The sequence below is a fragment of the Diplodia seriata genome (genome assembly GCF_021436955.1).
Source record: "Diplodia seriata strain FDS-637 chromosome Unknown scaffold_5, whole genome shotgun sequence".
In the NCBI taxonomy this organism is placed as follows: Eukaryota; Fungi; Ascomycota; class Dothideomycetes; order Botryosphaeriales; family Botryosphaeriaceae; genus Diplodia; species Diplodia seriata.
In genome coordinates this window covers 1,174,595-1,187,606 of record NW_027117312.1, presented here as the reverse complement: position 1 = coordinate 1,187,606, position 13,012 = coordinate 1,174,595, and the positions used below count along the sequence as shown (strand labels likewise).

Sequence of the window (13,012 nt, the reverse complement as noted above, 5' to 3'; positions counted from 1 at the left end):
CGGTGGACCCCATGGATTGGGATGAGAGGTTGAAGCATATAAGCATAGGGTCTGTCATTTCCGTGCGCGCCCAGAAGCTCGTCCCGCGGCTTCTACAGGATCCATTGCGACCAGCTCTGGAAACTAGTGTCCCAGAATGGTTCGAGACAGCTTGGGAGCTTCCAATAACAAGAGATACCATAATTCGCCGTGGATCCACGAAGCATGGAAAGCCGATTTTGCATATCTGGTCGGGAGCAGCACCGAGACATGCCGAGGCGGAGCAAGAGGCCGAGATCGTTCAACAGGAAGAAGACGCGCAGCTTGAGCACACACCTCTTGGTCGATCTTCAGCATATGGGTCGCTCAATGACGCTCCGGATCTTGGCCAAACAAGAGCAAAGTCTGGAGAAGTGGTCCAGTCTGCAAACGATACGCCCAAAACCAAGAAGTATGAGTATGTACGACAGCGGGAGACAGACCGAGGAGCTGAGCCTCCTCGCAATGCAGCGGAAGCACCAGCCAGGCTCATTTACTTGGAGGCATACAGTGAGGCATACATGGAGATGTTCCGGTCCAGGTTATTCTCCGAGTCAAGAAGAATTACGGAATTGACCCACGGTGGATCACAAGGACAACGAGCTGGACATGCCCATGCAGCCAACGAGAAACAAAATGGCAACAACCAAAACCCGGAAGAGAAGGAGACCACCCCAAAATGTTCATTTCAGGGAGAGGGGACAGAAATGGCAATCGTGCGGGCGGCGATGCAAACTAGTCGTGCCCCATTGAACGATCCACCCGTGCTGGAAACAGAAACAGCTCTGACAACCTTTGGATCCGACGGGATCTTGACCCGTGTTGAAAGTGCTCCCTGCCGCAAGGTCCGAGACAGGCAAGAGGTGGATTCAGCCATCGATCGGGCGTCATTCGATATGCCGGTCAGAAGGTCTGTTCGAGTACGCAAAAACACGCAATCCATCTCGACTAGCTCTGAAACCGTGGGAATTCCTGGCGGTATCACAGATGATCCCACTCTTCTCGGCCCTGAACCGTATCGTAGGGGCCCTAGACCCAGTGGCCGGATGCATTCGCCCACCCTTGTACGTACGCAGCGAACACGGCGCAAAGCCGGGTACGGAAGTTCGTATAGCTTTGATACCGTTGGCCCACAATCTGGAGGACGAACCTTGGATAGTAGCCAATCGTCAGTGAAGTCGGAACCTTTGCCTCAAAAACAAAGGACGCTTCGAAGGCTATGGCATTGGCTTAGGAGGAAACTCCAATCCATCTCGAACATGTCCTGTCACGATGATTTGTCTTAAGCAAGCAATATGTTGAGTAGTTCTTTGGCTTGAGATTGGTACAGTGGGGTTTCCCAATCTGACAAGGAGCGTAGCCCAAGACGTCAATCGGTAATGTGTAATGTGGCAGAATAAATAGGGGCGATTGATTGTTCGAGGGTGGATCTTCGATGGAGATCGGAACAAAAGTTATGTAGAACAACAAATTCATGGTATTTGCAAGCCGCGCTTTTGCGAGCCGGTGAGGTCATTCAGGGAGGTGGGGCGAGATCCAGACCCTCTACAGTGAGCTTGAAAGCATCGTTGCGAGCGTAGGAGCCCGCGACGTCGATATCCAGGCGGCCCCTGTCACACTCCTCGAAGTCCACCTCAACAGCCAAAACATCGTCTTCAACTTCCCAAGAAGGGCCTGCCAAAACATCTCCGTAAGGGCCAACGATGCAAGAGCCGCCCCTACAAACAAATTCCTCATCTGCGGCAGAAGAGGGATGAGATACCGGAAGGGCCGACCTCACGTCCTCGTCTTCAGAGATGGCTGATGAACTAGGACCGTGGCCATTGACCTCCGGGTTGGGGATGCAAATCTCGTGGCCTTCCTCAATCGTCAGTGTGGACCTCCTCCGCCCCGACGACTTGGGCTTCGCCTCCACGACATGACCCTGCTGCTCCTTCTTCCTCTGCCCCTGGTGATCCGTGATCCAAGCCGGCAGATGCTTCCGCTTAACGCACTGGTTGGAGGACAGGACATACGCCCTGCTCTCGTTTGCGATGGTCCGCATGAGCGGCAGCCACGTATCCCTCGCGTCCGCCGTCGGCGCGAGGTACAAGTTGACGTTCTGCGCATAGATTGCGAAGCGCGTCAGCGGCATGAAGTTCTCCCAGCAGATGGCGGCCGCGAACGTCAGGCGGACGCCCTTGATGGTCGCCGTGACGGCCTTCAGCGTCTTCGCCTGGCCCTGGGCCCAGATCAACCGCTCGGTGCCCGTGGGCATCAGCTTGCGGCGCTTCCCCACGGCGCCGCGCAGCGGGCACACGTACACGACCGAGCAGTACAGGCTGCCGCCGCTGCGCTCCACCAGGCCCGTCACGACGAACACGCCCGTCTCGCGCGCGATGCGCTCCAGCTCCTCGCGCGTGCCGTCGCCGCGCCACTTGGCGCCCTTGGCCACCGGCAGCCGGCGCTCCACCCAGTCGTCGCCCGCGTCCAACGGCGTGTCGCCGAGGTCGACGGCGTCGTGGAAGTACGCGAGGAATTGCTCGCGGCCGATGGGGTCGCGCGCCCCGACGCTGGCGCCGAAGCTGCACGTCCGCGGGTAGCCGCCCAGGTAAGCTTCCGGGAAAAGGAGCAGGTCGACGCCTTGCGCCGCGGCTTTGCGCGTCGTCTGCTCGAGCGCGCGGACCGTCTCGGCGGTGGTGTCGAGAGTGCGCGCTTGCGCGACAGCGAGCTTGAGCTTCTGGGGCCTGGGCATGGCGGGGTGTTGAGATTGAAAGAAAGGGAGGTACAATGTGGCGTGCGACTTGTGGAATCAAGGATTGAAGGGCTCAAGGGATCGGAGGAAGAGAGACAAAGAAAGGGTTAAGAGTCATCGTTGTTGAGAAGTGGAGTGAAGGCGCTGAATGCGGGGGCTCGTGGTAGCGAATCGAGAGCTACCGGAGCTGTCCGGACTCGGCATCTTCGGCATCCATCACGTCAACTGGTCACGAACAAAGCACATCCACCGACGCGTCACTGAGGTGGTCATCTGCTGCTGGAGAATTCATCGTTTATCAGTTCTGGCTCTCCATCTCCGCTGATCCCTGACTTCTTCGCTGGCCAGCAAAATGCCTGAACGCGTGCAATAAAAATGAAAGCCTTGGATTTGTCTAGTCGAATTGATTGCATTTCGTGTGTCTACCAAACAACCACTGCAGTCCAGCCAAGCTTGCCGATCATGTCACATCCCCCAACCAACATATATCGCTCACGTCCGAAAACCTTGATTTCTGTATTTCTACCGAGCACACTTTGTGCTCTCCGAAACCAGTCTTTTCATCTTCTCTTGGGTTTGATCAACTCGTTGAACGTCTGCTCCACCCCTCTCTTAATCTCCCTGTAGCTGACCACAAGCACATTCTGCTCGTCCCTGCTGACCAAGGATATCTTTTCATCGCTGCCCACGTCGAGCTTATTGAGACAGCTGATCACATGCCCGAGATCAACCACGGGATGCCCGCTTGCGTCCACCTGGTGGAAGACGTAGTCTCGGAACAGTTTAAGATAGTACCGCTCTCCCGTCTCAGACCACTGTGGGTTGTTCTCAAACTCGGGGCGCTCGTTGATCAGATTGAGCTTCGCCATCAGACGGACCATGCGGCCATTCTCGAGCTCGCGTCCCAGGTTGGAAGTCAGGGTATCCTCAGCGTGGAATGTATTATCAAGAAGAATCGTCATTTTGTCAGAAATAGACCGAATGAACGTAGAAATGTCTTTGCAAGCCACCCCCGGCGTCTGCACAACGGGCGGCGGGCTCAGGAGCCACGAAACGCTCTCGATGAGGTCTTTACTGTAGCTCCGTGAAAGTATGTCCAACGCCTTCTGCACATTGACCGGGTTGATCGAGTTGTTGCTTGCTATAGTGATGATGAGGCGCCCAAATTGGTGGAAATCTTCCTGTTGAAGGTCTTGCATAGGGCGAGTGTTATCAAAGTGGAGTAGATCGAGGATCGCACAGCTGTTCAGACGGATTCGATTTTTCGATGTAACCAGGACTTTGCTTGGGTGAATTAATCTTGCCGCCAGATTGTTGCTGTGGACGGCTTTCAATGCCGAAGCAATCTGTACGACGTATCCCCAGATCACCGCCTCCGGCACCGTGTGCGGATTGGCGCGGTTGTGAAATCCACGAGGAGCAACGTTGAGATGCTGCTCCGAAAGCGTCTTCGACAAAGGGTGATAGTCGGTTACGAAAATGAGCGAACTATCACCGAATGCGCGCGTGGTGAATGCATCATGGATGGCCACAATACTTCCGTTATCAATGCGTTTCCAGGGCCTCACTGAGAAGATCGCTTGCTCGCTGGTCAAGCGATACCCCTCGAGCCTCCGAAGAGTGTAGGTAAGACCGTCTTTGCTCGAAACGGCCTTGTAGACCCAAGTGGGATACCCAAAAAGTGAAGCATTCTTCTGGTTGTTTGTGTCCAAAGGAACAAGAGAGTGAAAGTGGTCTACGGCATTGGGAAGAGAAGAGTTGGGGAGAATTTGGCGGGTTGCTTCCGACTTGCGCTGCAAGTCCTCTCGGAGATGGTCAGGAATAAAGAAGTCGTGGGTCGTTTTTTGATAAGCCAGTAGGTTCTCCGGGTGTGGGCCCATGGGAGCGTAAAGGTGATATTGGATAGGCTGAGTAAAGCCAGCAGTGTTCTGGAAGAATGCAGCACCGCTCATCGCGGCCGCTTCCTGAGTATACGGATTGAGCTGAGCGGCATGGTTGGCCGGGCTTATGCCGCCTATGGCAGAAGATGCTGCGAAGGTTTCGTAGGGGTTCAAGGCAGCAGCTTGGACAGCGCTGTCGCCCTGGAAGCTGTTAGGTATCTAGAAAGAGTCTCAACTAGGCTGCACTATAGATGGTGTAGTATGATATGATGTAGCATTAAGGAGCAGGTTGGCAGGCGTCAGACATGAGCCACGCTGCCCGCAACACAGCATGTGACGTTGGCGATCTTCGAGCACAGCCTGAAACATGCTCAGGAGACGCATGCACGCTGCTTCAAAGAGACAGAAGGGACGCAACGCAACCAGGCGGGGCAGAGGGTACGGCCGAAGTGCACTCTAAAGATGGACTCACCGGTACGTCAAAGCCCTGGGGCACGAACTCCTGGAAGTCGTGCCCGTGCCACTCCGGTGTCGGTTCCTTCGCGAGGACGGCGAGGCTCGCCTTGGCCTGAGACTTGGGCGTAAAGATCGCGGCATTTGCAGCCTTGGGTGATATGGTCGTTTGGCGGGGCGAGGAGGCGACGCCGTTGGTGTTTGGTTGGAGGGGGGTGAAGGATGGGGAGTCGACGTTGAAGCGCTTCTTCGCGTTCTCGGCCTGCTGGGCTATCTTGGAGGGATCGTGCTGGAAAACGCAGCCGTTGTGCTCGTGGCGGCAATGACCGTAGATGGTGACATTCCGGCAGAGAATGTTGCTTTTGGGGTTGTAGTCTGGCGGGGCACGGTCAGCGGCGGGCGACGAACGGGGGCGGGTCGTCGCTCGGGGCAGTACCACGTCCTTTGTTAGGTCTCGGCGAAGCGACTGCCCGGCGGCTGTCACCCGGGCTTCCTCCAATTGCTGCCATCAGCGCAAGAGGACTTCATGCAGCATGGTCGGGCAGGCGCGCGGGGTGAGGAGGCTACAGGTCGAGCGAGCGGGAGCGGCGACCTCCTTCGGCGGCGGAGGCTGGGCCGGCGTGGCTGTGGCAGAGATGTCGCGGGCCGGACGAACAAAGCCCATCCATCGGGGACCAGTTGGCGGGCAGGAGGGTTGAGCGTCGAACGCCTTGAGCGTGGGCGAAGGTGCGCTGATGCCAGAGCAGCGCCCCCAGCCGCGCGCTCTCGCCCGCTTACCCGCTGTGATCGGAAGCTTCGAACACCCCCGGTCACCGCCTCCGGCCTGCGTCATATCAGCTAGCGCACCCGCAACCCTCGACCAGACACCTTGTCCGCTCCGCTCGCTCTGAACTCTGCAGCACCCTCGCTGCACTCTTGCACGCCTGCGCATTCTCCGTCTCGCTGCCGCTGCTGCTGTTCCGCGCGGTTCCTCGCCGCCCTCGCCTGCGCCATGGCTGCGCCCAGTGTCGACATCGGCCAGCTGTCCGAGGACCAACAGCTGGCACTTCAGCAATTCACCGCGGTAACCGACCAGAATGTTGAGCAAGCCATCCCGCTACTGCAGCGCTGCCAATGGAACGTCCAGGTGCGTCTGCGCATACCTTCTCCCCCTGAAACATTACATTGTTAACTTATTGCAAGATCGCAATATCTAGGTTCTTTGATGGCGAGCCCGCCGAGCCCGTCGTTCCAGAGGAATCTATCCCCGCGCCTCAGGACCCGCGACGCAGAGAAACGCTTGCCAACGGATTTGGCCCTTCATCTCGCTCTTCGTCTGTAGGCAGGCGGAACCTAGAACCCGCCCCGCGCATTGTGCCGCAGCCAGAGAATCAGGTTTCCCACCAGGTGCCGTTGCTGCTCTCCGTCATCATCTTCCCTTTCCGATTCGTCTACAGCATCGGCTCGCGCTTTTTCAACCTCTTCTCCTACCTGTTCCCTTTCCTTTCGCGCATGTTCGCAAGCCGCGCCGCCTCGCAAGGACGCAGGAGAGACACAAGCGGCCGTCGTTCGCTCAGCCCTCGGGACACGGCCGCCAGATTCATTCGCGAGTTTGAGGAGGAATACGGGAGCCACGAGCTGCCATTCTTCGAGGGCGGCTATGCGCAGGCGTTCGATGTGGCGAAGAAAGACCTCAAGTTCTTCCTGGTCATCTTGATCTCCCCAGAGCATGACGACACTGCATCACATGTGCGGGAGACATTACTGGCACCAGAGGTGGTGGACTTCTTGAAGGATCCACAGAACAATATCATCGTTTGGGCTGGAAATGTTCAAGACGCCGAGGCATACCAGGTGTCCAATGCGCTGAACTGCACGAAGCTCCCGTTCGCAGGCCTCATAGTGCACACACCCTCGGTCTCGTCCACGGCAATGTCCGTCGTTGCTCGCATTGTCGGCCCAACCCCGCCATCTACGTTCATGTCTAAACTTCAAACCGCCATCGCGCAAAACTCTGAACCGTTGAACCGGGTTCGGGCCACGCGAGCGGAGCACCAGGCAGCGCGCAATATCCGCCAGGCCCAGGACACGGCATATGAGAGATCACTCGCACAGGATAGAGAGAGGGCAAAGCAGAAGCGGGAAGCAGAGGAGGCCAGAAGGCGCGCCGAGCAGGAAGAATGCGAGAGGCAAGAGGCGAAGGAAAGGGAGGCACTCAACCTTGAGCAGTGGAGGAAATGGAGGGTGCAGTCTATCCCTTCGGAGCCTGGCAACGATGCCAAGGAAGTCGTTAGGATTAGTCTGCGTATGCCGTCTGGCGACAGAGTCGTGCGGAGGTTTGCACCGGACACGCCGATCGAAGAACTTTACGCTTTCGTCGAGTGCTACGACTTTCTGGAAGAAAACGCGGCAGGGTCCGGAGTGGAGAAGCCCTCGTCGTATGATCACGAGTACAAGTTCGTTCTCGTCTCGCCGATGCCGCGCGAAGAGTTTGGACTGGATAAGGGCGGCACCGTCAGGGAGCGCATCGGCCGGAGTGGCAATCTGATTGTTGAGAGGACAGATCTCGAGGATAGCGAGGAAGAGTCGGAATAAGACAGCTTTGGCAACTTGAAAGCATTGGATCGGCGTCAAGCAGTGATTGGTGTTCATGCCATCGAGGCTCGTCGTGGCGTCAAAAGGTAAATGCATGGTGTAGGATTTGGGTCGAGGACCCCTGCAATCAAGGATGCGTAGATTTGTTCTCCCACCGGCGATGCCACCTGTTTCTTGGTCCCACGAGCCGCCCGTCTCCGGTGGATCGATCATCGTTTAGCGCATCTGGTCATTTGCACCGGTATGCGGGGCCCCATCCGCGAGCCCGGTTGGCGCAGCCGAGCACGCGACTCGTGGAAAAACTTCCTGAAAGATGCCGGAGCCTCTTGCACCGACCACGATGTCTCTTGCATGCCGTTAGCGCGGAGGAGCCGTTCACCAAGGCGGCCGCCGAGAGGGCGGGCCACGCCCCAGCCGCGGAGCCATTACCCCAGAGCCCCAGAATTCTCCGCATCCAGTGCCGAAGACAAGGATTGGCCAATTACCCGGCGTCCATCCCCTCGTCATCCATCCTTCAAATCTAGCTGTGCCGGTCAGCCCACCGCGTGGCTCTCGTGTTTAACGCCCCGTACCTGCATCGCGCCCGTCTGATAGCGGCGCGTCTGCCGAGCCTCGTCCCCGCGTGTCGTGTGCCCCAATTTCCGCTCCGCACAGAATGTGCTATTTAGAATCGTACCCCGCTCTCGCCATGTCGCTCTCTGCTGCACTCGCTGCGTCTGTCGTTGCTGCCCGTCACCATGTTGAGCTCGCTCTCTGTGGGCCTTTTTGGCCTTGCCGTTCTCTTGCCATCCACTCATGCTCGCATTCCGCGTCTACCACGCCAGGTGTCGACTCCTCAGTTCATCAATGCTACGGCCACGAATGTCAGCAGTGTTGCGCTGTCGATCAACACCAAGGACACGTCTCTCCGCAATACTACAGCTCCATACCTATATGGCCTGATGCACGAGGACATCAGCCATTCGGGCGACGGCGGCATCTACGCTGAGCTTCTGACTAACCGGGCCTTCCAAGGTTTGTGATGACTTCGAGAAGCCATTGAACCGCTCACTGACGTCGACTAGGCTCAAACATCGAGCCAAAGGCAGTAGATGGCCTCGCCGGCAATGTCATTGTCTCTAGCGAGAATCCAGTCGTCCCTTATGGGCCGGTCCTGACGGGATGGGCTCCCATTGGGGATGTGAGGCTGACACTGGACGTGCTTCATCCGCTTTCCGACGCTCTCCCCACTGTTCTGCAGGTCGACATTCCAGCGAACGCGACTGGGGAGGTCGGTATCCTGAACTACGGATGGTGGGGAATGGACGTTTCCCCTCAGACATACAACGCCTCCTTCTACGTCTTGGCAAACGAGCCGCGATACTTCGACAATCAGACAACCTTCACAGTTTCATTGCGGTCCAACCTTACCGGCGAGACTTTCGTTTCGGAACAGATTGGGCCTGTGAAGGTCTCTACATTCGACTACACTCAGCTGAACGCTTCGATAGTCAACACTGTCACGGCTCCCAACTCGAACAACACCTTCGCCCTCACCATGGATGCTTCTGAGGTCGCTGGCCAGACGTTATACTTCGGCCTCTTCTCGCTCTTCCCCGAAACCTTCAAGCACCGGCCAAATGGTCTGCGGAAGGATATCGCTCAGGCCTTCTACGACATGAAGCCGCGGTTCCTGCGCTTCCCTGGTGGTAACAACCTCGAAGGCGTCTCTGTGGACACGCGCTGGAAGTGGTGGAAGACAATCGGCCCGCTCAAGGACCGCGCTGGCCGACCCGGCAACTGGAACTACTTCAACACTGATGGACTAGGCCTTATGGAATATCTTGAGTGGTGCGAGGACATGGAGATCGAGCCTGTGCTCGCCGTCTATGCCGGCTTCTCGCTTGATATCTGGGGTCAATCTGGCACTGACTGGCCACAGGACAGAATGCCTGAAGTTCTTCAGGAGGCGATTGATGAGCTTGAGTTTTGCATGGGTGATACCTCGACCAAGTGGGGTGCCAAGCGCGCCGAGTATGGGCATCCAGAGCCGTTCAACATCAAGTTCGTGGAGATTGGCAACGAGGATTGGTTCTCGTCCACCTATCCACGCAGGTTCACGTTCATGTACGATGGCCTGAAAGCTGCGTACCCGAACATCACCTACATCTCCACGGCATACAATGAGAACGCTGAGTACACCATCGACATCCCTGCTGGCGCCTATTGGGATACTCACCACTATGAGGTGAGCTCTCTGACAGTTCCCTATCTCACACACTTGATTGATTTATTATTTTTAGGAACCGAGCTATTTCCTTGGGAACTTTGACTTCTACGACAACTGGCAGACCGAGACCGACAACGAAGACGTGGGCGTATTGCTCGGAGAGTTCAGCGTGTACCAGCTTGACACGCCGGATGGTGTCGTGAACTTCTCCAACCCGGCGGATGTCCACGTTTTCTACCCGCGTATGATCTCTGCGATTGCGGAAGGCGTCTACGCGCTGGGTGGCGAGCGCAACCCAAAGACGGTCAAGCTCAGCAGCTACGCTCCCAGTCTGCAGAACCGCAACTGGTACAACTGGACCCCCAACATGATCAGCTTCGAGGCCGACCCCACCAAGACTGTGCTCAGCACCAGCTACTGGCAGCAACTGCTGTTTGCGCATTACCGGGGTACTGAGACCCTACCTGTCACCAACACGCAGGGCGACTTCAACCCGCTCTACTGGCAGAGCAGCATTGAGGAGGAAACTGGTTCAGTTTACCTGAAGGTTAGTCGACATCCTCACCTACATGACCTCGAATCCTCTTTATGATTCTATGGGTATCTGCCTGTATGAATTTCAGACTAACTCGTGGAACTGTAGGTCATCAATGCTGGCAACCAAACCATGCCCCTCAGCGTTGCCATCGACGCCGCCTACAGCAAGGTGAACGGCACCATCATGCAGCACGACAACATCAACGGCTTCAACTTTGTAAACAACCAAACGGCCATTGTACCCTACCCGCTGGGTGCCAACGGTACTGCGTTGCCGGCCAAGTCTTCCAATGGAAGCTTCATCTGGAACGTGCCCATCCACTCCATCACTGTTCTGCAGTTTGACCTGTGAGGTCGAAAGATCTCTGGCGGTGCGATGGAGGCTCGGGAAAGGATGTAATCGAGTGAAGGAACATAATGCAAATACTTTATCAAATGTATAATGCAAGATTACCATATAACATTCAAAATGCTTTCAGTAGTGGTGTGGAAAGATCGGATCTGATTCCCAGGTTCCACTAAACGCCTGCGCAGCGTATAAAGCCGGACATCATTGTTTCCTCAGCCGGCGTGATCTACGGGTAAACACGTCCACCGGTAGCATAGCATGGGTTCCTATGTAGGCAGTTGAATCTAACACCCCAACGTAGATGCGGATTATTACCCCGTACAAACAGGTCTAAATGTAGTATTTCATGACCAACGTTATTTGAGACCCGCCGTTGCACGGTACTACCAAGGTGTCTTCTTAGACATCCATCTCAAGACCAATCAAAGACCATCATCTTGAGTGCCGATGGACTTGCCCGTCCGTGGATTCCGTCGACCGAGAAGATATGAAGAAGAGTTACTTTTTGTACATTTGCTTCAAATGAAACCTAGGTGTCTGAGGATTTAATCCCAGCGAGCCGACCCTCTGCGGCATCTCTACAGAACAGTCACGATACTGGTTCTCAAGAATACAATGGACTCGGATCTATGCCTCGTCCTTCGTCGTCGTCTCGTAGCGCTTGCCTCTAAACGCCCAGAGGCCCCAGTTGCCGCAGCTGATGTCTTGCGGATCGAGGTCGTTGAGATCCCATCTCAGACTCCTGAACCTGTTCTCGCCGGGCTCGAGCAGGATGTCGACCTCGCCGCCCATCTTCTCCTGAACCCACTTCAAGTCGCGCTGCATGTCGAACTCGGTGTATCCCGAGACGAGAATGGGCACCTTGGTCTCGAGCAGCAGCGGCAACGTCTCCTCCCATTCGGCAGAGCTGGCTGGGTGGCCGAGACCGGGGTGGAAGAGCATGAAGCAGTCGAAGTACGGGTCGTAGGGGTAAAAGTGACCGGCGCGGTGCAGGGTGTGGTAGTATTCCACAAAGGTGCTGATCTTGAGCTCGTGCGAGATGCGGTCCTCGACGACGGCGCCGAACGGGTTGGAAGGCGTGCGCTCCGGGAGAGGGAACTCGTCATCGCGGTTGGCCATCGACTCGGGTCCGATGAAGTTCAGGTGGAACGAGACACGCGGGAACATGTGCGCCAGTTGGATCCAGACTTCACGCGGGAGAGAAGATTCAGCCCGCGCTCCAACGATGAAAACGCGTACCGGAGGAGGGTTAGGGCGGAGACCCTTGATGTCGCCGCCTGCGCCTGAGCGCGGGGGGTGAAGGGTGTATCGAAGCGCTGCATACAGTCAGTACGGTATTTTCCTTAACCCGACCGAAGCTTCAGTAGAAGAGTCTCACCAGACAAGGACTTGAGTCCCTCAACGGTCAATCTACCCCCGCTCTTGGCGTTGTAAGGCGAGAGCTCGTGCAAGACGCTGCCAATAGTGACAGGGTAGGTCAAGAGCCTTGTGGCCTGACGCAGACTACGGTCATCGTTGATAGCCTGGTGCTCTCGAGAATAGAGATAGGTGTCCCAATTGGTGAAGTTGACCAGGGCCTCCTCCATTTGCATTCCCGGGTACTCGAATTCGGGAAAGAAGCGGCCAGACCTCAAATCATGGTCATCCTCGTTGATCTCCCGCAGGGTGTCACAAATCTCCAGGTGCCGCTCATAGTCGTCCGCAAAATGTTCCTCACTACAGCTCACAGGAATGCCACAGTCCGGGCACTCATGTCGCACATGCGCGGGCGGGAGGGTGCCGTGGACAGTCTTTTGCGCCTCGGGGTCCTCGGGATCATTGACAACGCGGGTCTGACGGTGGCTATGGTGCGGGCAGTAGGCATGCTGCTTAATGAAAGCGGCGCGGCGGCGGATCTCGGGCGAGGGCGAATTGGAGAAGGAATGGAAGAGGTTATTCCGCTTCAACAGCACGTTGCGAGCTTGGCTAGCGGTGGTGGGGGCGCTCTCGAGGCCCGGGGGCGATGGCGGCATGCGGTGGGCTTCATTATTGGCGGCCTGGCTCTGAGTGCCCAGGGCGCGTCTCGTGGTGTTCGGTTGTGGCAGCGATGATGCGCGGCCAGTGCTGTTCCATCGCCGGGCGCCGGCCGTCAATTGCGGGACAGAAGAGGGTCGGTGAGGGCGGAGGCCGCGTTGGATTGAGGCCAGGCATTGCTGGCACGTGTAGCGGGAGCGCATGGCGGGTTTGGAGCAAGGCAGTCGGCGGGGCTGGAGATGCGA

At 56.8% G+C, this 13,012-nt stretch overlaps 5 protein-coding genes across 5 annotated transcripts; 2 read left to right on the top strand and 3 right to left on the bottom strand.

Annotated features, from left to right (window-relative positions):
- Positions 1-1,534: 1,534 nt before the first annotated feature.
- Positions 1,535-2,752, bottom strand: SLS55_005357 (uncharacterized protein; the record flags this gene model as incomplete). The annotated part of the gene is made up of 1 exon (XM_066776807.1): positions 1,535-2,752. One exon carries the CDS (start codon positions 2,750-2,752, stop codon positions 1,535-1,537), a length of 1,218 nt encoding a protein of 405 aa, XP_066632649.1.
- A 560-nt stretch (positions 2,753-3,312) lies between these two features.
- On the bottom strand, positions 3,313-5,594 carry PAN3 (PAB-dependent poly(A)-specific ribonuclease subunit 3; the record flags this gene model as incomplete). The annotated part of the gene is made up of 3 exons (XM_066776806.1): positions 3,313-4,833; positions 5,105-5,460; positions 5,570-5,594. The coding sequence occupies 3 exons, from the start codon at positions 5,592-5,594 to the stop codon at positions 3,313-3,315; spliced, it is 1,902 nt and encodes a 633-aa protein (XP_066632648.1).
- Positions 5,595-6,076: 482 nt separating this feature from the next.
- ucp10 (UBX domain-containing protein 10) lies at positions 6,077-7,659 on the top strand (the record flags this gene model as incomplete). Its single annotated transcript, XM_066776805.1, has 2 exons — positions 6,077-6,211; positions 6,268-7,659. 2 exons carry the CDS (start codon positions 6,077-6,079, stop codon positions 7,657-7,659), a joined length of 1,527 nt encoding a protein of 508 aa, XP_066632647.1.
- Positions 7,660-8,396: 737 nt separating this feature from the next.
- SLS55_005354 (uncharacterized protein) lies at positions 8,397-10,757 on the top strand (the record flags this gene model as incomplete). Its single annotated transcript, XM_066776804.1, has 4 exons — positions 8,397-8,673; positions 8,724-9,886; positions 9,942-10,415; positions 10,512-10,757. 4 exons carry the CDS (start codon positions 8,397-8,399, stop codon positions 10,755-10,757), a joined length of 2,160 nt encoding a protein of 719 aa, XP_066632646.1.
- A 624-nt stretch (positions 10,758-11,381) lies between these two features.
- Positions 11,382-12,766, bottom strand: MSS51 (translational activator for mitochondrial COX1; the record flags this gene model as incomplete). Its single annotated transcript, XM_066776803.1, has 2 exons — positions 11,382-12,037; positions 12,133-12,766. The coding sequence occupies 2 exons, from the start codon at positions 12,764-12,766 to the stop codon at positions 11,382-11,384; spliced, it is 1,290 nt and encodes a 429-aa protein (XP_066632645.1).
- Between the last annotated feature and the right edge of the window lie 246 nt (positions 12,767-13,012).